A 26,034-nucleotide genomic window follows, 5' to 3' on the forward strand; every position below is an offset into this window, starting at 1 on the left:
CCACTCACTACAAGGGCAATTAGGCTTGGGCAACAAATACTGAACTTGCCACCAATGCCCACATCCCATGAAAGAATAAAAAAAAATTGAACAGGCCATTGGTCTATGTCTCCTCCCAACCCTCTTCATCTCACCACGTTCTTCTATAAATGGAACAACGAAAATCAGCACTACACAAAAGGTCAGAATTGGAGGCATGCGGGGATCTCAGAGGGTTGTCGGGCTGGAGGAGGATTCAGAGATAGGTCGGGATGAGGTCATGGCTGGATTTAAAAACAAGGATGAGACAGGGATGCTTGCCGGACTGGGAACCCAGTGCAGGTCACCGAGCACAGGAGTGATGGGTGAACTGGGTCTTGGTGCAATTTAAGATGCAGACAGCAAAGAGCAAAGGGTTGTCATACCCTGTAACGCATAATGTACCATCATCTTTTTCTGGGCACTTGGGTTACTCATGGCTTCTGCCCCTCTTTAATTCCAAGTTCCATGTATTTCTGTGTTAGAAATCGTGTTAAAAAAGCTTACACCCCCTCTCAGTATCATACTTGTTCCTTGTCACACTTCTGACTCACTGTGAGTAACGGCACTTTAATAATATCTAAACGTTTCATCTTCACGATTCTAAGTCCCTCTCTGAATTACCCAGCAGCAGAGCCAGATGGGAAAAGTTAGGCCAGTTCTGACAATGGGAGGTATTTACACGGTGCACGGGGGCCCCAGGGGTGAGTGTCGTGATCCCCAACTTCAGCCTTTACAAGTTTGTATCTAGAAGCTCGCAGTGGAGCTTACAATAAACACCAGGAAAAAAAACCTGACACCCCAGTCCTGAAATTCTGGCTAGGAAATTTACAGCGTGCACAGAGCCAAAAAAATAAAAAAATAAGGCAGGCAAAATAAATATGCTGGTTTCCCACAGCCCAAGATCAATGTCCTAGAAAATGTTTATTGCACGACTGTGGGATTGTGTAGCTCAGATACAAGGAAAACTTCCCGAAAAAATACATTCAATGGATGAATTTCATTCGTGTAGAAGGAGGCTGGAGCATGAGCTGTGAGGATCACAGGGTGAAACATGAATCAGACATTTCTAACTGGGGTGGGGGGGGTGAAAATGCAATTGAATTCTCGCTCCCAGCAAAAGCACACGGTTAATCCTAAAAAAATAAAAGCAGGCTGCAAAGAGGAGACGGGACCGGGAACCCTTTATTTTCTTGCTCCCTCCCACTAGTGCTGACTGCATAAGCATTCTGTCAAAAAAGTGGCTACACGTCAGGCTCTCATTTCCTTTTACGTATAGGAAGTGCCCGGGTTAGAGGTCGTTTGTACACACACATACACACATCTTAGGAAAGAGAAAGGAGAGACTGAGAGCTGAGGCTTGGCTGGCTGCAGCTTGCAGGAGCTGTGCTGCTGCCCCGGGGACCGAAGCGCTGGCCTGAATGAAACCCCCCCCCTCTCTTTTTTAACAACAAAGGTGGAGAGGCAGTGGGCAAGAAATCTGTGTGCAATTCAATTCCCAGCCTGTGCAAAAAAAAAACCACACACGGGGAGAGAAAAATCATGTGATAGAAACGGAAGTGGCCAACAGCTGATGAGTGGCCCAGGTGAAGTATCCATGTTTGGAGAGGACACTCGGGGCTTCTGAAGCTGTGAGCAAACTCCCACTTGCTTTGTGTGCCTGCTTTATTTATTGATGCTTGATTATTTGTGCGACAACTTTGTGGACTCCCCTTTTCCCCCCCTGCCCTGTTGCAGAGAGAGAGAGGAGAGGAAAGGGGGAGAGAGAAGGGATTGGTTGGGTTGAAGTTTGTTACCTGTCGGAGGCAGGGCTTCCCCGTTCTGTTTCCAGCTGAAATTGACACATTTGTTGCCAGCGCTGCTGCTGTTGTTGCCATTTGGAGAGGGTGGGAATCCCCTGGTTCTCTCTCTCGCTCTCTCTCTCTCCATGTCTTCCTGCCCAATGTTGCTGGTCAAGGACAATTTGCTCAGAAGGAGAGGCAGCAGCAAGAACTGATGGCTCCGTTTAGCCAACACTGCTTCCCAGGCACAGAAAGAGAGGGACTTTAATCATTCTTTTGTTGTTGCAGATTTCCCGAAGATTAACTGGAGGTGACTTTTCCTCCTCCCGCCCCCCACTTACCAAGTGCTTCCTTACCCGAGAGAGAGAGTGTGTGTGTAAAGGAAACAAAAGGGACACAAGCGGTCGACAAGCCACAACAAAACGAATCCCACTTCCCTGGCTCCTGGAGAAATAATTGAAGGTTCTTTTTCTTTTTATATTCCAACAGTAAATTGGGGTTGCAGGATTTGTTGAACCTGTTTATTAAGGGGATTGATGATGGACCCGAATGAATGACAAAGGACTGCGTTGTTTCCACTCAAAACAATAGGAGGCTGTTTCTAACATCGACTTCAATTTGAAGAACTTGTTAATAGAGGCTCCAAAGGAATTGTGTCCAGATCTTTTGTTTTTAAGTGCTTGGAGCTTGGATTCCTCCACACCTTGGCTGCTTTCTTTGTTTGGATCATCCCCGACGCTGTAAATGTGATGGAACTAATGTTTGCCGAGTGGGAGGACGGTGAAAGGTTTTCCTTTGAAGATAGTGATCGATTTGAGGAAGATTCTCTCTGTTCCTTCATCTCTGAGGCAGAGAGTTTGTGTCAGAACTGGCGAGGATGGAGGAAGCAGTCTGCTGGTCCAAATTCACCTACTGTTAAGATCAAAGGTGAGCCAGTTATTTTTTTAAATAAGCAAGTGTCCTTGGCAGATTTTTTTTTTGCAGATTAACTTTGTCAATAATTTTAAAAAACTGAAAGTACATCTAGTGTTCTTGGTACAAAGACACCCCTCCCCCAGCTTCTTCAGACAGTGCAGCCATACTGTCTGCAGAAACTTTTTTTTTTACACAAAAGGACATTTTATTGACCTTTCCTAACATGATTCCCATAGGAAGGGGATACAAAACCAAACAGCGAGGCTCTAAACTTTGTTCAAAACTTGCCTTTATAAGAGGTACAGCTGCCATTTCAGGGAAAAGACTGGTGTACAATATTGGATTGTCATAATTGTGTTGATTTGCCCATTTTTTGAAAAGAATTATTTGGAATGTTTGGAAATCTGAGAGGCCTTTAATTTGATGTGTGTTATTTATAGGATCCATGTGTTCCTGCATTCTATAAATGTATTATGCATTAGTACTCTTCTCAACAGAACATTATTGCAACATTTTGTGGATTACTGACATTTGGTGCCTTGCATTATTATATACCCGGGGCAAATTCATTTGTAGGCTGTTAATGTTTCTTCTTATTCTCCGTGGAAAGCAATGTGTGTGTATATGAATTGGATGAGTTGCTGCATGACTTTTGTTAGTGGTGAGTTATGCCCTTGGGGACAGTCTGTGCCCTGTTTGCTGGGTAGTGATTGTATCAGCATATCAACTTGCATTGTGCTTTATTAATATTCATTTATTGCCAATTCCAATGCCGCAACCACCAACAGCAACCCCCCCCCCCCCCCCCCCACCGCCCCAACCACCTTGTACCCTCCGTGAACCTGAGTTCATCCAAAACTGCCTGTATTCTAACTCTCACCAAGTCCCATTCGCCCATTACCCCTTTGCTCGCTGAGCTACGTTGGCTCCTGGCCTGGCAATGTCTCTGTTTTAGATTCTCATCCCTGTGTTCACATTTCTCCATGACCTCAGCCCTCTCTATCTCAGTAACCGCCTCCAAGACCTCTGAGCTCCTCCAATTCTGGGGCATCCTGCCCCGTCCCCGATTTTTAATCGATTGGCAATCATGCCTTCAGCTGCCTAAGATTTGGAATTCCCTCCCTAAACCTATCCGCCCCTCTCCTCCTTTTGAAAGCGCTTCTTAAAACTTGCCTTTCTGACCATCACCTGTAGCTCGGTGTCAAATATTGTTAGCGTACCTGTGAAGCTCTTTGGTGACTTTCTACTATGTTACAGGGGCTATATAACCGCGAGGGTCAGTAATGGTATTTTTGTGATTGGGTCCAAATTGTGCCTTGTATTTTTTGCAGTGATGTGCGCAGCCACCCTTGGCTAGTAATATTGATGTACAATAGTGGTGGTGGGGGCAGTGTGGGGGAATATGGAAACAAAAGGCCAAGCTTGGAGCTTTCAGTGGATGGATGGAGTCGTGACTGTTTTACACAATAATTTGTGCAAGGACAGTAACTGAAAAGCAGCAAGACTGGAGAGATCTTAGAAAATATAATGTGTAGGTTGGTAGTACCTGAGCATTAGCTATTTCAAGCTGATTTTTTTTTTAAAGAAATATTTGAGCTGGTCTATTGTTGGAAGGGAAGGTTTATTAATTATATGCTTCCTGTACAATTTGTCTTTTGATCTGTAAATAAATGCTTACATAGCATTTTTGAATCGCAAGTTCTTTTGTTCCTGATATATGCAACATGAGTGTTGCAAATTGTTGGGTTTTTTGTACCCAAGATGTTGAATATATCTTGGGGACCCAACTTTACAGGCAACTTATTTTTACAACATATTTTCTCAATGACCGTACACGTATCTCTGTGTGTTTTGGATCCATCAATGTCACACATCTCAACTGTACTTGAGTAAAGGAGATTTACTACTTTAAAGGCACTATATAAATGCAAGTTGTTGTTGGTGTACAGCTGACTGTGGTGTTTTGGATCTGTACCGATTCAGTGGCAGTTAAAACTAGAGAAATAAATGCTTTTCAAAGACATTGAAGCTACAGGGATTTTGGTGATTCAAATTGCGTTGGTCTGAGGTAATGCGTGTCCCTTTTAATTAAACACACAAGTTCTGCGTTTTCCACTAAAACTGTTTCAAAGCAGAGTTTTTTTTAATTAAAAGCTAGATTGAGTCAGAGTTGTGCGGTTTATTTGAGGTCATTGAATTTGGGTCTGTGAATATTTAACCTTAATTCCTGCAGTGGAGGGTGGCTGAGAAGGCAATGAAAGACCCTCGCAGAGGTGGAGACTGCTTCCTGTAACTATGGAGATTATTAAAGTACCCAAATGTTACTATTGGGCCAATTTAATGCATTGACACAAACCTGCTATAAGGAAAAAATCAAAGTCGACCACAATGCTTTAATTCATCATCATCCGAAATTCTCCGCACCATAGTGACTGGACTGTAATTATTTGTATGTCGCTCCTGGTCTTGAGCAGTTCGTCTGTTGTTTAAGTGGCCCCAGAGGAGTGGGAGATTCTCTAACTCGAAGCAGCGTTCATCCCTATTTATTTTATTTACTGCTCTTTCTCCAGATCCGGAGTGGAGGCCTGGGATTCCCATAGTTAAAATGCAGTGAATCTGGCTTGCTTTTAGTTTTAACAGTAGATCTCTGATGAAACATGGGCTATTCTTAATTCCATCAGGTCTGAGGAGCCCAGGTTACTTATATGAATTGTGGGGTATTATACATGTGGATGTACTTCAAAAACCTTGGAGCCTTTACTGAAATTCTAGAGACACAGTCATATGCTTGTTCCGTGTGGAATGTATGGGTTAAGTGGAGTAAAGACCTGCTCAGGCCAGGAAAAAAAACCTGACCCGAACCCGACGGAACCACATCGGACCCGAGCCTGACCCAGCCTGAGTCCCTCTATTTTTTCCCAAGCCCGACCTACCTTCCGACTCGGAATCTGCAGGAAGCTGCAGCATGAGCGTAATGACGTCATAGAGACACTCACACGCTCACTGCACACACTCAAGCGTTTCCCTGCTTGATGTCCTTGACTCGCAGCTCAGGTAGGCTTTTCAACTTTTGACACTTACCAGCAGAGCAAAATGCAATACTTTTTGTATGTGTCTGACCCGAGCCCGAAAGCTGCACCCGGAAGATCGACCCAAACCCGACGCGTGTCGTTGGTCTCGTCGGGTTCGGGTCGGGTTGCAGGCTTTTAAAATGGAGTCATGTAATGCTACGACGTGAGACAGACAGATTCTGGGTCGAGGGTTATGGGGAAACAGGTACGAAAGTGGAGTTGAGGCCAAGAACGGATCAGCTATGATCTTATTGAATGGCGGAGCAGGCTCGAGGGAGTACTGTGACCTACCCCTGCTCCTATTTCTTATGTTCTTGGTTATTGGGCATCCACAGTTATCTGAGGCATGTGGGTCCAGATGAGTTATTAAGTCCAATTGCTTGTTGTGCATTTCCTTTGTGTTTTGCTGTTTGCACTCTTCTGCTATAAGTGAATGTATATCTTTGTTTTGGGGCTGCCTTTTCCCGAAATGAGTGTGTTGCATCCGGCATTCGCATTCTCCTGCTCCCTCCAAAGTTAATTAGCATCAATATCCTCCAAACCCCTGATGGTTTCTGCCATGATTCTGCTTGGCTTGTCAGCTGAACTCGCAACATGAACTAACTTAGAAATGTGACCTTTCCCACAGCAATTAATGTGGGTTTGCTCGCCCTGTTTAAGTGCACTGTTGATTTGCACAGATGTATTTGAATTGTGTATGTGATGAGCCCCATCTTGCATTCCGTTCATCGAATGCATGTCAAATATTTTCTCAATTATCTTTACGTAGAGGAGTGTTGGAGCATGGAGTGCTTTGCCACAGGGAAGAAGCAGAGAGCAATGCACCTTTCTAAGGGAAAACCAACTAAATATTGAGGAAGGCACAGGGCTAGGCAGAGGGCAATGGGATTAACTTCAAACAGCAAAGAGCCAGCACAGATGCAGCGGGCCGAATGGTTGCCTCCTGTGCTGTAAACCTCTGTGGTTCTACCAGAAATGACTGTGGAAATAAATTTAACTCCGTTTCATAGTGGACATTATTCTGGGGAATTAAATAAAGAGATGGATTGTCTGCATTCTATGCTTGGTTAACTCAGTGAATTCAGAACTGTAGGCGGTTTTGAGAAGGCTTCTGTTAGACTGGATTTTCTATGTGCTTCTGAACTTGAGCTGTATGGAAACAGTTTTGCTAATTCAGTGGTTTACACAGTGAGTAGCTGAGTCACACTGGCCCACAAGTGTTTCAGGTATGATCCCCTGTTAACATTGAGTTATCTGACCTCTGCCAGGGTGCTATAACTGGCCTTGTCAATTATAAATGTCCCTGGCTGCCCCCTCAGCTGGGCGTAAGAGATCCTGTGGGCACTATTGTGAAGAAGAGCAGGGGGTTTGACCCTGGGTGAATATTTATCCCTCAACTAACACCACTAAAACAGATTATCCAGTCATTATTGCATTATTGTTTCTGGGAGCTTGCCATGCACAAATTAACAGCTGTGTTGTGATTTGCAATTTTTTTTTTAGTTGAAGGACTCCTTTTTGAATGGATTAGTCATCACCGATTCCTCCCTTCCATCTAAATTATAGTACCATATAATTCTCAAAAGCTAGGTGAATTTGTGTTTTAGCACCCTTTCTGAATTTAAATTCTTAAATAACAAACTTCCCTCTCCTGAACTCACCTGGTGCCCCCCACCAGCCTTGGTAACTATGGGTCTACGTGGCCATCTTCTGCCACTCTCAGGGTGCCTCCATGTGCGCTCCCCTCCTGGGTGAGACAGCCAGCCCACTCTGAGCTGCACATGTGGCGGCCGCACTCCGCTCCAGCCTCCCAGCTCCCACCAAGCCCACCTCCGGCCTCTGCCCATTCGCTTGCTGCTCGACTCCTTCCCGGCCCCCCTAGCAAGTTTCTTATGCGCTCCCAGAGGTCCCCGGACACCAGTTTGAAAACACTGTCATACGTTACAACAGTGACTACGCTTCAAAGGCACTTCGTTGGCTGTAAAGCGCCTGAGGTGGTGAAAGGCACTATATAAATGCAAGTTCTTTCTTTTATTGTGTCTGGGTTGGGGGGGGGGGACGTTGACCCTGGTTGCTGTGTCTTTGGTCACCATCCAATTATCTGTGCCGGAAGTGCTGATATCGGGAAGTCGGGTGAGGATAGGTTCAGGCTTGGCTGTGATGCTTCTTGTGGTAAAATAGCTCGTGGACACTTGGGCCTTCTGTTATGATCACGATGCCATTTTAAGAAGCTGCCGTCGGGCTCCAACATGACCGATGGCGGCCGATGTGCGGTATCGTTAGGCATCTATTAACCCAACCCAACAAAGTGTAAATGATTAAAGGAGTGCAAGGGGAATGGTGGGGGAAAACTTGACAAGAAACGAAAAAGTAGCGTTGGGAGCTAGAAGATGCAGGAGTGGTTGTATCAAGGTGTATTTTGATTGATAATTTCAGCTATCATCACCGCCCAATATGTCCTGGTATGAATACATCCATCGCAACACTAGCACTTTGATCTCCTGGCTGTGGCTCACTTCACTGTCAGAGGGATTGGCTTCCAGTTGTATTTTTGGAGGTTTCTCAAAAGTTGCCTTGTTAGTGCCAGAATTATTGGCATTGGGCCATAAAGCAGTTACTTTCACTTCCCTGAGAGACGAGTGGATGTTGGGTCATTTTCGCATCAGATCCAAATTGGGCCAAATGTGTGTTTTTTAATAAAACAATAGCATGATTCATAAATTGCTAAGGTGCAGTGGGTGCTTTAATTGACAGTTCATCCCTGGATAAGTTGGAGGTCCCCACAGTTTATGTTAAAGGCCATAAAATCGAGGTGTTGCTCTTTTTGGCGATTGCGAGCGCCCAAGCAAAAATTTAAATATGGTTGGGGAGGAAGCAATGGGCTAGATTTAACCCCTTGATTTTGTAAGCTTTATTTTTTGACCATTTTTTTTCTGGCTTCTTTTAAGCAATCTCCAGTTGTCAGGACAGGCCACTCTTATATTTGTTTTTAAGAAAACAATTCACAGGATGTGGGTGATACCAGCAAAGGTTAGCATTTATTGTCCATTTCCATCTCCAGTTGCTCTGAGAAGGTGGTGGTTTGGCTTTTTCCTTGATCCACGGCAGCTCTTATGGCAATGGTATTAAATAGGGAATTCCGGGATTTGAAAGCAGTGAAGATGATGGAATAGCTAGATGTTAATGGTGTGTGGCAGCACCTGCTTTATCTACTGTCTGGTTCATGCTGCTGCTGCTTTATGACCAACTATTGGGTGATGTGCACAGCAGTATGTTTTCAGATTGGAAATGGGGTTTTTTTTTTTGTTCTTTATATGGTGCAGCCCATTGCCTCTGCAGTGTCAAAATGTTTGGGAATTTCCCATGTGGTGATCTGGGGGTGGAAACTGATGGCTTTGTCCGTCAGTGGTTTATTGCAGAGTCACAGTGTGTTGTTGGAGCAAAGCTCAGAAAAGATCACTTTTGCACCTCGTATGCAAAAAAGAAACCGCGCGCACCTCTGAAGTGAGTGTTGCTCTCTCTCTCTGTCTGTCAGGGTCGGTCTCTCTTTACCTCTGTTCATATGATAAAAACAGTTGCTGAACTTTCTAAGGTTTTCTATTTCAAATTTGCAATGCTGCTATTTTATTATTGTTATTCGCTGCTGTGCAGAAAATGGTTGATGTGTGCCATCATAAGGCAGCTCGTTTCAAAGAATTATACGCGAGACAGTTCTGGACAATATGATCAGCTGCTGTGTAAATGCAAGTCTGTCTGTCCTTGTGCGTGTGTACTGAATTGTATGTTTAAAGTGATTCTTTATCTTGCATAAGGCTGGACAGTGACTCCGAACAAGCTGCTCATCAGGGCCAAGTTTGATTATGCTTCTGCCAATCACGTACACATTCTGGCAGGGAGCGGAAAGTCAAATGTTTATACACTTGCAAAAAGTGCTGAAAGTTTGATTCAAGCACTCCTCCCCCCCCCCCCCCCCCCCCCCCCCCCCCACACCCCACAAAAATCCAAGTTTATTGCAGAATGCAGTCAATTTTGCGAACACGGCACTTCCCTCTCAAATAAATTGTACTCGTTTTAAAAAAAAAAGTGGTAAATGTCGGTAGTTTATTTTAAAAAGAAACATAAAATCTTGTTGAAGTGTTTTATGTGCTGTAGGTGAGGTTGTGTTGCAGAGGGATCCAGTTTGTAAGGTTACTCATGAGGGCCACTGTTGCTCCACAATGAGCTAATATTCCTTATTGCTTGTGCCATGACTTCACCACAAAGATTGGCTGACAGTTATTTTGGGTGACTTAATTCTTCTCTCTGTTTTCCTACTGTTTCGAAATTGGACCCGTGTGATAAGACATGTGGAGTGGTCTGCTTTTTACTAGGAGACCACAGAGAGAGAGAATGCGCAGAGAGCAGTAAAAGACTTGCATTTCTGTAGCGCCTTTCATAGGAAAGGGCCATTTTGGCCCCTCAAAATTGCTCCGCCATTCAACTAGATCGTAGTTAATCTTCTACCTCAACACCATTTTTCCGCATTATCTCATTGCCTCAGGGTGGCTTTGCAGCTGACAAAGTACTTTGTGAGGTGTAATCACTGTTGTGATGTAGGAAACATGGCAACCAGTCTGTGCACAGCAAGCTCCCAGAAACAGCAATGTGTGGTTCATGTCCAAATAATCTATTTCAGTGATTTTGGTGACGGGATAAATATTGGCCAGGACACCGGGGAGAACTTCCTGTTCCTCTTCTAATCGTTCCATGGGATCTTTTACATCCACCTGAGAGGGCAGACGTGGCCTTGGTTTAATATCCAAGCCAAAGGGCAACAGCTCTGACAGTGCAGCAGGAAGAGGGATTGTTTAGCTCCAACTTGTATAAGCGAATAAAATGCGGGGCATGAAAAGTATGGGTGTATTGTTGCAGGGAAACTTTGCTCCATGACTTTGTTGACTTTTGTTATCAATTTAAGTTAGATTTACAAGGATGATACCAGAGCTGAGCGGTTATTCTTATTAGGGAAGATTGAAGAGACTAGGGTTCTTTTCTCTAGAAATGAGAAGCCTGAAGGGTGACATAGTGAAGTTATGAAGGGCTTTGATAGGGTAGATGTATAGAGAAGCTGTTTCCACTTTTGGGGGACCAAAACTAGGGGTTATAAATATAAGATTATCACTATTAAATTCAGTAGGGATTTCAGGAGAAACCTCTTCACTCAGAGGGTGGTTAGAATGTGGAACACACTACCCCATGGAGTAGTTGAGGTGAATAGTGTTGATGGAGTGGGAGGAGGCTTGTGTGGCGCATAAACATCAACATAGACTTGTTGGGCCAAATGGCCTGTTGCTGTGTTGTTAAAAATTAGTGCAATTGAATATATCCTCAATACTGCACTGAAGCATTGGCCTAACTTTTGAAGGAACTGTAGTTTGAGATATTAAAGGACAAACAAACTCCATCCTAATTTTGGTAAATTTTTTCCATAAATAAATTAGGCCTTTTTTACGTAGTGTTCTGAAGCACGTCATCGTGTCCACTGGAACAGGTGGACCGGGTCGCAGTTTAAGATGTTGTCTGAAGGATGAGATACCTCTGATAGTGAAGCAGTCCCTCAGTACTGCACTGGATTGTCAGCCCAGAAACTTCCGGTGAAAGTGAGTCATTGATGTTTTGAACCACTGGCGAGAGTTCTAACAGACACGCACGCACAGGAGAGGACAAGGAATTCAGAAGAGTAACATTTTGGGAGACAGTTTACGAGCAATTTGAGACGTGACGTGTGTGTTAAGTGTAACATGCTCAGGTAGGCCAAGGAGACTTTGGAACTCTGGTTTCCAAAGTTCTTAATCACTAGGGTTTTCCCTGTGTTGTTTCTGGGTCTGTCATAGACTAACTGATAGAGGTTGGTTGCTATGAATGTGAGACAGACGTGATTCCATCCTACTTCGGGTGCCTGCACACTTGTTTTCCAGCATTAATGTTTGAATAACTAGCAGTAGCAAATTTCTTTTTCTTTTCCTTTTCCTCACCAAGGTCCTTAATTGTCCTGTCCTGTTGCCAGCCACTGACACTTTTTTGATATATTAATTCTCCATTTCTGCTCCAGTGAAAGTCATCCCAATGTCTCAAGTCTCTCTCCAATTGCATTGGGCAAGGGTATGGAGTCAAGACAGAGTTAAGATACAGATCAGACATGGTCTAATTAAATGGCCGAACAGGCTGGAGGGGCTGAATGGCCACCTCTGTTTCTACTGCTGATATCAGTTAACTTGGTACAGTCTGTGGATTAAACCCAGGGCCATCTGATCCTTTATAGGTTTTTACTGACTGAGCTGTTGGGAGTCTCCAATTTTTAATGTAATATCTTTTTTCCTCTGGTTGACTGTGATTTTGCTGACTTTGCATTAACCTATAACTTTCTTGTAACCTTTCTGAGTTTTTCTGACAACTAAAATGAGGGATGTTGGCAGTGGGGAATGGAGTAGATACCGATGCTAGGTACCAGGTGTCCGCATCGGCCGCCGCTGGTTATGGAATAAGACAGTGCCCGCTCCTACTCCTGGAATGATGTTCCTTAGTCCATCTCAGAAGTGTAGCCTTCACTAGCCTGTCATTCTACAGCCTGTCTGAGCGAGAATGCCAAGTTGCATGCCCATGTGGAACTAGGTTGAGACTGCCCAAGCGTCTTTCTGGGTAGGACTTTGGCAAGCAGCAGAGAACGATGACTTTCATTCTGATAATCTGGATTTACTTCAAATCCAGGACCTGGGCATGAAAGCATCTTGTGCGAACACACTGCACCTTGTCTTAAATAATCTCATCCTTTCCCATTTCTTCTAGTTTGGAAAGTGCAGCCATGGATGTTGCTCATTGTGCTCTTGCTTCTTGTAGGAGCTGGACTGTAATAATAATAATGACTCTTTTCCCTTCGTATCTTCCCTTCTCTCATTTCTCCAGCCCCCTCTCTACCCCAGAAAGAATGCCTGAAGCACCATCTTAAGATTGTCAAGTTTGCTTTCTGTGGGAGCCTTGGAACTTGTTCTCTGGTCTCCCACCATGACTATGTCTCCTTGAGTATAAAAATCTCCATGGATTCTCCTCTCCCAATCTCTGTAACCTCCTCCAACCCTCTGAGTTCTCTGTGTTCCTTCAACTCTGGCCTCTTATGCAGCACTGATTTCCTTTTTCGGCATTGTTAGCGGTCATGCTTTCAGCCGCCTAAACCCTAAGCTCTGGAATTCCCTCCCGAAACCACTCTCCTTTAAACTCTAGCTCTTTGACCAAGTTTTTGGTCACCTGTCCTAATCTCTCCTTACGTGGCTTGGCCTCAAATTCTGTTTGGTAACGCTCCTGTGAAGTTCCTTGGGACACTTTACTTTGTTAAAGGTGGTATAAAAATGCAAATTGTTATTGTGACTCCACCGATAATGCAAGTATTGCAATGTATCAAACACAGAACCAGTTTTGAATCCCAAGATCACATTGCGAGACTTATTTCACTTAATGTAGTGCTACAATACAACAAGCAGCTCTTTATAGCGAATTACCGAAGCTATACGAACACGCAAGCAATTCATTACGAGATAAGTGTATTGTTGTTAAAGGGTAGAATAATTACTTCATGGCTTCAAGATTGTTAATGTGCTTTGAAATATATTCTTTTGGGCCTCCTTATCTCGAGAGACAATGGATACGCGCCTGGAGGTGGTCAGTGGTTTGTGAAGCAGCGCCTGGAGTGGCTATAAAGGCCAATTCTGGAGTGACAGGCTCTTCCACAGGTGCTGCAGAGAAATTTGTTTGTCGGGGCTGTTGCACAGTTGGCTCTCCCCTTGCGCCTCTGTCTTTTTTCCTGCCAACTACTAAGTCTCTTCGACTCGCCACAATTTAGCCCTGTCTTTATGGCTGCCCGCCAGCTCTGGCGAATGCTGGCAACTGACTTCCATGCGGCTCACATGGCCAAGCCATCTCAAGCGCCGCTGACTCAGTAGTGTGTATAAGCTGGGGGTGTTGGCCGCTTCAAGGACTTCTGTGTTGGAGATATAGTCCTGCCACCTGATGCCAAGTATTCTCCGAAGGCAGCGAAGATGGAATGAATTGAGACGTCGCTCTTGGCTGGCATACGTTGTCCAGGCCTCGCTGCCGTAGAGCATATATTAGTCCTTTTAAATGCCTTGCCTTATTCAGTTGAAGATTAAATCGAAGCAAGGTCCAACTGCAATATCGACAGTTGTTAAACTTTTTGTGCAATCTCATATTCGTGATCCCTGTGAGGACAATTGTGATCACTTTTGAAAAATATCAAAATACTTTTTGATTTCCTCCATAAATGGAGTGCTCAGCATTCCCTTACTGTTCACTCCTGGGTCAAACAAGCCACAGAATATCAGTTTTGTGGATGTTGCTTTGAAGTTGAAGTTACAGAAGTTTATTTTTTAATCTACCAAGAAACCTCTGGGATTATTTTTTTTACCTGGTCAGATCCAATTAGCAAACTCTACATGGGCTCTTTTTAAGTTGCGTTTGAATAAGATTTCCAAAGTGAGAGATGTTTTAAAAAATTACAACAGCACAATAGCGCCTTTGGTGAACAGGTTTTGCAATCTGTAGAATTATGTACAATAATCTCATAATTTGTTATATTAAAGGCGATTGGCAAAAGAGCCAGAGGTAACAAGAGGAAACATTTTTTTTTTATGCAGTGAGTTGTTGTGATCTGGAATGCGCTGCCTGAAAGGGCGGTGGAAGCAGATTCAATAGTAACTTTCAAAAGGAAATTGGATAAATACTTGAAGGGAAAACGTTTGCAGGGCTATGGGGGAAGAGCAGGAAATTGGGATTAATTAGGTAGCTCTTTCAAAGAACTGGCACAGGCACCGTGGGTCGAATGGCCTCTTTCTGTGCTGCATCATGCTATGATTCTAGAATGTTAACACAAAAACCTCTTTTCTTTTTACTTGTAATGTTATCAAGAGTGGTAAATGGAGAAGGACAGGGATGTTAATACTCGGCTGAATGACCTGTAGGGCATCATGCATGCGATCGTGGAGGGGTGAGCTACTAGGTTCAATCTATAGTTTCCACTGTGTTCCTGGTGTAGACTGGAAGGAGAAGCAAGTCGGGTACGTGTGATGACCCATAAAACCCCTGACCTGCTGTGGTAGCCCCAGCCATTAGCAGGTGGGTCCAGTTGAGTTTCTGGTCAGTGGCGCCCCCGAGATGTTGCTGGATGCGGATTCGGCGATGGTAATGCCATCGAATGTGAAAGAAGGTGGTTAGGCCGGCTCCCTCTTGTTTGAGATGCTTGGCACTTGTGTGGCGCAAGGTGGAGAAAAGGAAATTCAATTTTTGGGGAATCTTAATGGAGCTCCTCTCCACACCAAATAGTCTTCATTGGCTGCTCAAGTGTATAAGGTGGAGCCTCGGGGGATGCCTGTTGTAATGTTTTAAGTCCATCTTCCTATTATTTGACACGAATCTCACACAGTGCTGATGCCAACAGATCTTGGTGGCTCTGATTTTGGATTTACCCATCCATGAGGCAACCGTGCTGAGAACAGTCTTTTCCAAACCCTCAGGCCAGCAACATTTAAAACCGAGCAAAACGAGTAAGTGAGGAATAAAAACGCAAACAGGATTCAGTTGCCTGGGCTGGATTATCAGGGTCCACTGTACTTGTGTGCTGCCTGTTTGAAAGAGCTGCTCAATTAGTCCCACTCCCCTGCTCTTTCCCATGTGGAGTTAGATCACAGATCAGTCATGGTCTCATTGAACGGCAGAACAGGCACGAGGGGCTAAATGGCCTTATTCGGAGATACCTGTGGCTGTAGCTTAGGCACACAGCCGTAATGCAATTGAGAAAACTTTAGGCAACCAATGAAAAATATACCTAATTCCCCAACGCCATGCGTGTCTCCCACCGTGTGCTGCAATTTTCTCCATCAGGAATGTATCCACACTTAACATGCTGCATCTTCCTTGTTCTGAATGGTAACAGACACCGGAATAAAGAAGTGCCTTCTGGCATCCAGCCTCAGTATTTCTAGGCATGCTGTCTTGTTTTGCTATCACTATTGAAGTGTACTAATGTCACGTGAAATGTAAGTATACAAATCTTTGAAGGTGGCAAGCTGTTTAAAAAGCATATGGGATCCTTGGCTTTATTAATAGACGAATAGAGTAAAAAAAGCAACTAAGTTATGCCTAACCTTTATAAATCAGCTGTTAGGCCTCAGCTGGAGTATTGTGTCCAATTCTGGGCATCATACTGTAGGAAGGATGTCGAGGCCTTAGAGAGGGACGGATGAAAAACTTCAGTTGTGTGGAGAAACTAGAGAAACTGGGATAAAAAACAAGAAATGCTGGAAATACTCAGCAGGTCTGGCAGCATCTGTGGAGAGAGAAGCAGAGTTAACGTTTCAGGTCAGTGACCCTTCTTCAGAACCGGCAAATATTAGATATGTAAAAGGTTTTAAGCAAGTAAAGCGGGGGTGGGGCAAGAGATAACAAAGGTGAAGATGTTGATAGGACAAGGTCACAGAGAATAACTGACCAGAAGGTCATGAACAAAGGCGAACGGTATGTTGATAGTGTGCTGAAAGGCAAAGCGTTAGTACAGAGAGGGTGTGAATGACTGTAAAGCACAGAGCACTCCAAGCACAAACATAAAAAAACACATTAAAAAAACCAAAATAGTGGGTAAGCACAGTGGAAACAAACTAAACAAACTGAAAAACCTAAAATAAAATAACCAAATAAAAGAGGAAAAAGAAAAAAATAACTAAGCATAAAAAGGGGGACCCGTCTGAAATTATTGAACTCAATGTTTAGTCCGGCAGGCTGTAGCGTGCCTAATCGGTAGATGAGATGCTGTTCCTCAAGCTTGCGTTGATGTTCACTGGAACACTACAGCAATCCCAGGACAGAGATGTGAGCATGAGAGCAGGGGGGAGTGTTGAAATGGCAAGCAACCGGAAGCTCGGGGTTTTGCTTACGGACTGAGCGGAGGTGTTCCGCAAAGCGGTCACCCAGTCTGCGTTTGGTCTCCCCAGTGTAGAGGAGACGAGAGAAACTGGGGTTGTTCTCCTTGGAGCGAAAAGATTATGGGGAGATTTGACAGGTGTTCAAAATCATGAAAGGTTTTGGTAGAGAAAATGAGGAGAAACTGTTTCCAATGGGTCAAGTGTCAATAACCAAAGGATTTAATGCGATTGGCAAAAGAACCAGAAGCGACATGAGGATTTTAAAAATATACGAGTTATTATGATCTGAATTGCGCTGCCTGAAAGGGCGGTGGAAGCAGATTCAGTAGTAACTTTGGATAATTGGATAATTCTTCTCCTCTTGATCAATTCTTAAATTTTTGGTTTCAAGTCCTTCCATGGCCTCGCCCCTCCCTATCTTTGTTACCTCCTTTTAGCCTTTCAACCCTCAGGTTTCAGTGCTCCTCCAATTGTGGCCACTTGTGCATCCCTGATTATCATCCCTCCATCATTGGTGGCTGTGCCTTCAGCTGCCTAGGCCCTAAGCTCTGGAATTCTCTCCCTGAACCCCTCTGCCTCTCTCTCTCTTCCTTTAAAGACATTCCTTCTGACCTACCAGTTTGACCAAGCTTTTGGTCACCTGTTCGAACCTCCTTATGTGGCTTGCTGTCAAACTTTGTCTGACAACGCTCTTACATTACTACATTGAACAACTTGCATTTATATAGCGCTTTGTCTATTTTGAACAAATTGAAAGATTTATAACCTGAATGAAGTTTCGGGGAACATTGGTTAGGGTTTAACAGTTTGAGGGAAGATGGATGTGGTTGTCGGAGGTCAGTCATCTGAGCTGGGGATGTTCGTTGATGATTGCACAATATTCAGCACCATTCGCAACTCCTCAGATACTGAAGCAGTCCTTGTAGAAATGCAGCAAGACCTGGGCAATATCCAGGCTTGGGCTGATAAGTGGCAAGTAACATTCGTGCCACACAAGTGCCAGGCAATGACCATCTCCAACAAGAGAGAATCTAACCATCTCCCCTTGACATTCAATGGCATTACCATCGCTGAATCCCCCACTATCAACATCCTAGGGGCTACCATTGACTAGAAACTGAACTGGAGTAGCCATATAAATACCGTGGCTTCAAGAGCAGGTCAGAGGCTAGGAATCCTGCAGTGAGTAACTCACCTCCTGACTCCCCAAAGCCTGTCCACCATCTACAAGGCACAAGTCAGGAGTGTGATGGAATACACTGCACTTGCCTGGATGGGTGCAGCTCCAACAACACTCAAAAAGCTCGACACCATTCAGAACAAAGCAGCCCGCTTGATTGGCATCCCATCCACAAACATTCACTGACACACAGTGGCAGCAGTGTGTACTATCTACAAGATGCACTGCAGCAACGCACCAAGGCTCCTTAGACAGCACCTTCCAAACCCACGACCTCTACCAACTAGAAGGACAAGGGCAGTAGATGCATGGGAACATCACCACCTGCAAGTTCCCCTCCAAGTCACACACCATCGTGACTTGGAACTATATCGCCGTTCCTTCACTCTTGCTGGGTCAAAATCCTGGAACTCCCTTCCTAACAGCACTGTGGGTGTACCAACCTCCCATGGACTGCAGCAGTTCAAGAAGGCAGCTCACCACCACCTTCTCAAGGGCAATTAGGGATGAGCAATAAATGCTGGCATAGCCAGCGACGCCCACGTCCCATGAATGAATAAAAAAGTGAGTTGTCACTTCACAGAAGAAATAGAGCTTGACTCTGGTTTAGAATGTTCCTTAACATTTATCCTCCAAACTAGTTGCTGTTGCAACTGGAGATTGATTAGTTTTTTCAGGAGAGTAATAAGGACCCGACCCTTTTTGTATTAATCCTCCCTTTGCCTGTCTTTTTTAGCAGGATTTAATTATCCTGTTGCTCAATTGTGTACCAATCGTGGATGTACGGACATATGGATTAGGAGCAGGAGTAGGCCACTCGGCCCCTCGAGCCTGCTCTGCCATTCAATAGGATCATGGCTGATCTGATTGTAAACCTCAACTCCACATTCCTGTCTACTCGCAATAACCTTTCACTCTCTTGCTTATCAAGAATCTATCTACCTCTGCCTTAAAAATATTTAAAGACTACTTCCACTGCCTTTTGAGGAAGAGAGTTCCAAAGACTCACGACACTCTGAGAGAAGTAACGACCCCTAGTTCTAGATTCATCCACAAGGGGAAACATCCTTTCCCCATCCACCATGTCAAGACTGCTCAGGATCTTGTATGTTTCAATCAAGTCGCCTCTTGCTCTTCTAAATTCCAACGGATACAAGCCTAGACTGTCCAACCTTTCCTCATAAGACAATCCGCCAATTCCAGGTATTAGTCTAGTAAACCTTCTCTGAACGGCTTCCAACACATTTACATCCTTCCTTAAATAAGGAGACTGTAGACAGTACTCCAGATGTGGTCTCACCAATGCCGTGTATAACTGAAGCATAACCTCCCTACTTTTGTATTCAATTCCCCTCAAAATAAACAATAACATTCTATTAGCTTTCCTAATTACTTGCTGAGCCCGCATATTAACCTTTTGCGATTCATGCACTAGGACACTCGGATCCCTCTGCATCTCAGAGCTCTGCAATCTCTCACCATTTAGATAATATGTTTTTTTATTCTTTCTGCCGAAGTGGACAATTTCACATTTTCCCACATTATGCTCCATTTGCCAGGTCTTTGCCCACTCACTTAACCTATCTATAACCCTTTGTAGCCTCCTTACGTCCTCTTCACAGCTTACTTTCCTACTATCTTTGTGTCATCAGCAAATTTGGCAACCATACCTTTGGTCCTTTCGTCCAGGTCATTTATATAAATTGTAAAAAGTTGAGGCCCCAGCACAGATCCCTGTGGCACACCACTCGTTACATCTTGCCAACCAGAAAATGACCCATTTACGCCTACTCTCTGTTTCCTGTTAGTGAGCCAATCTTCTATCCATGCCAAAATGTTACCCCCTACACCATGACCTTTTATTTTCTGCAATAATCTTTGATGTGGCACCTTATCAAATGCCTTCTGGAAAGTACAATACATCCACCAGTTCCCCTTTATTCACAGCACATGTTACATCTTCAAAGAACTCCAATAAATTGGTTAAACATGATTTCCCTTTCAAAAAACCATGTTTTTTAAATTTTATTTTATTTAGAGATACAGCACTGAAAGAAGGCCCTTCGGCCCACCGAGTCTGTGCCGACCATCAACCACCCATTTATACTAATCCTACATTAATCCCATATTCCCTCTCACATCCCCACCTTCCCTCAATTCCCCTACCACCTACCTACACTAGGGGCTATTTACAATGGCCAATTTACCTATCAACCTGCAAGTCTTTGGCTGTGGGAGGAAACCGGAGCACCCGGCGAAAACCCACGCGGTCACAGGGAGAACTTGCAAACTCCACACAGGCAGTACACAGAATCGAACCCGGGTCGCTGGAGCTGTGAGGCTGCGGTGCTAACCACTGCGCCACTCACGATCTTAAATTCCACCAGCTGCCATGGTGGGATTTGAACCCGCGTCCCCAGGACATTAGCCAGGGCCTGTGAGTTACTAGTTTAGTGACATTACCACTACGCCACCATCTCCCCTAACTAACTTGACTCTGCCTGATTACCTTGAATCTTTCTAAATGCCCTGCTATAAAGTCTTTAATAATAACTTCTAATATTTTACCTAAGATGTTAAGCTAACTGGCCTGTAGTTTCCTGCTTTCTGTCCCCCTTTTTGAAGAAAGGAGTTACATTCGCTATTTTCAAATCTAGTTGAACGTTCCCCCGAATCTAGAGAAGTTTAGAAAATTAAAACTAACGCATCAACTTTCTCACTCGCCGCTTCTTTTCAGACCCTAGGGTGAAGTCCATCAGGAAGCTAATGGGGAAATGCTGGTAATATATATTTTTTGCAATATGAAGATTTCACACCTATTTTTAGGTCTATATTTTTAACCAAACAGCAACGAGCTCTTTAAAATTTTCTATAATTATACTTGTTTTGGAAGAGCACTTTGCAATCATTGACTCAACTATTTATTCAACCTCCTATGTACAAATGAATAGGCTGTCATCCAAAACAGGGGAGGAGTGAAGCAGGTGCCAATTCCTAACAAAGCCGCATTCCTTCTGTGGATCTTTTTGAGTGGCAGGCACCCACGTAAACTGTGTGCGTGATTTTCAGAGGTGTGTAGGCTGTTTTGCATTAAGCAACAATGCTTGCCATAAATAATTTAAGTCACTGGAAGGAGTTCCAGCCAGCTTGGAAGGCCGTAGCTTTCTGTTACTGTTCTTGGAGAGTTACTGCGTTACCTTAAGGTGTTAGCTATTGGCAGCTGTCATGGTTGCTGTCAATGGATGTCACTCAATTTTGTGACATGTGGCAACAGTCCTAGTGAATGGCTAACAGTTGATATAATCACCGACAAGTTTTTTGGGTGGCAGTCAACAACTGCTTATCATCATTGTTATCTGTAATGCACTGTTGGCTCCTGATAATTTAAAATGCTTTTATACTAAAAAAAAATTAATTGTCCAATAATCTTGAATTAAACAATGTAAATAACAAAGTAGAAAATTAGTGCAAAAAGTTTGAATGAAGTGAATCAAGTGACTTTGAAATAAAAAATAGACTCTAGCGATAACTGTCAGTTAAATTCTGGCACTGGGATTGTGCTTAATTCTTTGAATACTGTTTAGTATTTTTCTTGAGACTCGAGAATTAAAATAAAACGTGCCTTACAGGCTCATAAATTGGAAACTTCTTTTTACAGTACTCTTTTTAACTATTGTTTTGGACATTATTTAGGTGAGGGATTTCAGTTCTGATTGGAAAATATTTTGTCCTTTAATCATATCAGTTATAGAAATTTTCAGCCCAGAAGGAGGCTATTCAGCCCTTCGCACATGTGCTAGCCCTCTTAAAGAGCTATCCACATTGTCCCTTTCCATATACACTTTACAAAATTTCTTTTTGGAAAGGAGATTGGTATATATTTATAGACCTACCATGGATTCTCTGTATCCTTTCTGGCAGGACATTCAGTGTCTGAATGAACAGCCCCCTGCATATTATTAAAACAAAACCTCTCCTTTTCCTCCATTTGTTGACCTTAAATTTGTGCCCTCTGGTTAGCAATTCACTCACTGACTACCGGAAACGATTGCTCCTGTATTTACATTTTCTTAATCCGGACACCTGTGTCTGGTCGCGTCCCGCCACGGCAACTGGGGAATTTAATTTCCGTTAATTAAATAAATATGTAATTAAAAAGCTAGTATCAGTAATGGTGACCTTGAAACTACCAAATTGTCTTAAAAATCCATCTGGTTCACTAATGTCTTTTAGGGAAGGAAATCTGTCTTTACTCAGTCTGGCCTATATATAAGTCCAGACACACGGCAATGTAGTCGACAGTTGTCTCCTGAAATGCTCTAGCAAGTCACCCAGTTGAATTAAAGAAGGCGGCTCATCGTTACTTTCTCGAGCACGAATGGGGATGGGCAATAAATGCTGGCCTTGGCAGCAACGCCAAAACAACTTTACTAAGTAAAATAAGTGGATGATTCATTGTTGGGGACTTGGATCAAAGTGTTGCCATGTTAAAGTCTAACTGCAGATTTTCTACAAATTGCAGCTGCGTATAGTGGCACCAAATGTCCCAGCCAGAAAATCATGCCTGGAGACATCACTGGTGTAAGCGACTGCGATTGACTTTATGCCTATAATTTGTATTAACTAACTATTCTCCGCTCACTGCCGTCTTTCGGATGATATGTTAAACCAAGAAACACGGCAGCCAATTCGCATTCAGCCAGGCCACATAAACAGTGATGAAATGAATGACCTGATAACCTGTTAGTTGTTGGTTGAAGGATAATTATTGGCCAGAATTTGGGGGAGAACCACCCCCCCCCCCCCCCCCCCGCCCCCCCTCCTCTTCACCTAGTGGGCAGATGGGCCTCGGTTTAACGTCCCATCTGAAAGATAGCACCTCTCGACAGTGCAGCAGTCCCTCAGTACTGCACTAGAGTGTCAACCTGGATTACATGCTCAAGTCTCTGGAGTGGAACTTGAACCCACATTCTCTTGATTCAGGTGAGAGTGAGGCTGAGAGTATGTGCGATGTTGTAAGGTTTTAGTGCAGCAATTAGTTCACTGTTGGACCTTTCAAGTGTATCATTGCAACACAGCCATGCACTTATGTGGTTGTAAACTAAGGCATCGTGTGTGTCACCATTATACTCCAGCAGGTCTGGAAAGTCCAGGGAAAATAAAATTCATGTACAGTGCATTTCTTGTACAGTTCTACCTGTGTGCATTTGCTATAGGGGAGAAACTAGTTTGAGCAGTGATTAACCTACTGTGGACGAGGTTATTTTTAGAACGGCTAAGGATAAACTGGATACTTTGCTCGCATGCATTGGAATATCTATTCCAAACACTTCATTAATGCCGCCTTTGTTATATCAAGCATTGTTTTTCACTGCAGTGTGCGTGTCTGCATTTGTAGATTTAAAAAAACTCCGATGGGATGTGAGTTTTATTCAGAAGCAGGTAATATGTTTTAACTTCTGTTTTTAGATTGGGTGTCCTTTGCCTTGGATGTTGGTCAGCTTAATTGTTTTGCAGTCGCAGCAACACATAGGCTCCTGTGCTGCCTCCGATCCAGAATGTGGGTTCAAGCCCCACGCTAGTTCAGAATCTAGATGAATAATCCAACGCAGTACTGAAGGAGGGCTGCATTATCAGAGGTGCCGTCTTTCTGATGAGGCGTTAAACTGAGACTCCATCTGCCCTCTTGGGGATGTAAAAGATCCCATGGCATTAATTTGAAGAAGAGCAGGGGAGTTCTCCCTGGTGTCCTGGCCAATATTTATCCCTCAACCAACATCACTAAAACAGATTAACTGGTTATCATACTATTGTCTGTGGGAGCTTGCTATGTACAAATTGGTTGCCGCCTTTCATGTGTTATAACAGTCACCACAGTTCAAAAGTACTTCATTGGCTGTAGAGTGCTTTGGGATGTCCTGAGGTTGTGAAAGGTGCCATATAAATGCAGGTTTATCTTTTGTTAAAGCGGCAGTTCAGGGTTGATGGTTTATTAACCGGCTGGGGAAAAAATGCTTCTGTGAATTGGTGCTTTGCTACAAGAGATAAGAGGAGAGTGAGAGGAAAAAAGTGGATATTTTGAGTTCAATGTAGAAAGAGTTATGGGCAGATTGTAGTTTAATAATGAGCAGTACAGATCAAGGTGTAATACACTCATTCCTTTTGTTTGGCAGATGTTACTTGCTGATGAATAAATCAGCCATGATCTAATTGTACGGTGGAACAGGCTGGAGGAGCTAAATAGCCTTCTGATCCTATGTTTCATTGAAGGAAATGGCACTCGCCTACGAAATGCTGTGAGGAAGTATTTAATCACTTGAGTGCTTTAAAACCTGTGATAGAGCGCAACTTTTCCAAGTTTTCACATGCTTGATGGTACAGTTCCCCTGAGGAGGGGGATTGCCCCAAGTTACTCCGTTGATCCAGGCCCCATTTTTAATTTGTTAATTGAAAGTTAATTTTCCAACGGGCTATGTCACCAGTATCTTTCTGTGTGGATTTTCAGTTGTTAGCAAACGGGTGCAATCTCCACTCAAGAGACTACAATAGTGATGCCCACCATTGTCAACACCTTGTCAAATACTGGCTGCCATCTGTCTCTCCTGACCAGGAGTGAGCTCTGCACTTGCACCCGCACACACCCCTTCCCTGCTAACTGGTAGTTCTTACATTCCAGAGCATAGCCTCCATGCTGTGCTCAGTAGATAAGGCAGAAAATGCAGTGAGGGCCAGTTGGCAATTTGTGAACTGCAGCAAGCCTCACTTCATCTGTTTCCAACGCAAGTCAAAAAGGATTTTGCGTGATTTTAACATCAACGAAGAAATTCCAAGCCGTCTGAAAATGGGTTTATGTTGGTGTTTCTCATTTCTGCTCAGATTGCATGTGACCTGTTGCAGCCACGCTAACCTGCACAAAGCTGATATTCACATCGACCTGACTGGCAGGGTGGGGTGAGCGGTGAGCCCACAACGTCCCTGCTTCTTGAGAAAGTTGGCGGTCTGAAATCTTTTTGCTGTTGTAACAGGCCGAGCGCTTACTGCTCCTGCCAACTGTGGAGAATTACCCACAAAGAAATGTCCGAGTTGACGTTCTGTGGGGTGGGGACAGTCCGCCCAGCTCCTACATCACACCTTTTTACCCCACCCCCAGTTGCAGTCTATCCAAGATGAAATCCTCAGCCACTGGCTAATGATCTCAGCCTGACAAGGAACTAGACGAAGGTTCTCTGCCGAGTTCAGTTAAGTTCAGATGGCTGTCCTATAGCCCTGCCAAGTGCTATTCATTGGGGCTGGCAATTGCTCACTTCATTATCAAAAGAGAAAATGCAATCTATTTCTCCCATGGCTCTTTCTAAAGTGAATAGAGCTCCTTCCACTTGAAATGGATTTCCAGGCTTTGCCACTCTTGAGGAACAGGCATAATGTTTATGGTCAACAGCTCCCATTCTGTCTGAAAGCCAGTGTTCAGGGCAGTATAAGCCTCTAACTCAAGCCCCTACAGCTTGAATGTTGAGTTTATAGTCTTTTGAGATTAATATTTTAGCACAGTAAAGACCATAAGTAACTGTTGCAGAGGGCTGTGTGGCTAACGTAACGTTTTCAGCTAATTCTACTTGGTTATCTCTACAGGAAATAGATTTGACTTATGTAATGAAAACCTCTGCTGAAGTTATCTTCTAATGAGTTATTGAAATCAAAATAGATATTTGTGACTTAGTGTTACTAATCTTGTCTAGTTTCAATTCTGTTTGTTACTATATTTGTTTTCACTGACATTCAGAAGAATGAACTTGCAATGCTACATAGCAGGATGTCCGAAAGCATTTCACAGCCAATTAAATAGTTTCAAAGTATATTTTATTATGTAGGTTAAATGCGACAGCCAATTTATGCACAGAAAGGTCTCACAAGCTGTGTTGATATAATGACATGTGTTTCTGGTGGTTCAGAGATAAATATTGGACTCCTCTGCTCCTCTTCAAAAAAAAAGTGCAATGGGATCTTTTGGGAGGGCACTTGGAGTCTCTGTTCAATATCTCATCTAGAAAGCTGCACCTCTGACAGCACAACACTCCCTCAATTGCTACACTGAACTGTCATCTTCG

General features: G+C 43.7%; 1 protein-coding gene across 3 annotated transcripts in view; it reads left to right on the forward strand.

Annotated features, from left to right (window-relative positions):
- Window positions 1–1,335: 1,335 nt before the first annotated feature.
- Window positions 1,336–26,034, forward strand: part of zswim8 (zinc finger, SWIM-type containing 8) — a 158,163-nt gene continuing 133,464 nt past the window's right edge. Inside the window, exons 1-3 of one of the 3 annotated variants that reach the window (XM_068020508.1) lie at window positions 1,336–1,649; window positions 2,088–2,261; window positions 2,391–2,726. In XM_068020508.1, the coding sequence (XP_067876609.1) occupies window positions 2,549–2,726 (178 nt within the window). In that variant the 5' untranslated portion in view covers window positions 1,336–1,649; window positions 2,088–2,261; window positions 2,391–2,548. Of the gene's footprint in view, window positions 1,650–2,087; window positions 2,727–26,034 lie in introns of all 3 variants that reach the window. The other 2 variants (XM_068020509.1, XM_068020507.1) reach the window with 2 other exon arrangements.

This window comes from Heterodontus francisci, chromosome 42 (assembly GCF_036365525.1).
Source record: "Heterodontus francisci isolate sHetFra1 chromosome 42, sHetFra1.hap1, whole genome shotgun sequence".
Taxonomy (NCBI): domain Eukaryota; kingdom Metazoa; phylum Chordata; class Chondrichthyes; order Heterodontiformes; family Heterodontidae; genus Heterodontus; species Heterodontus francisci.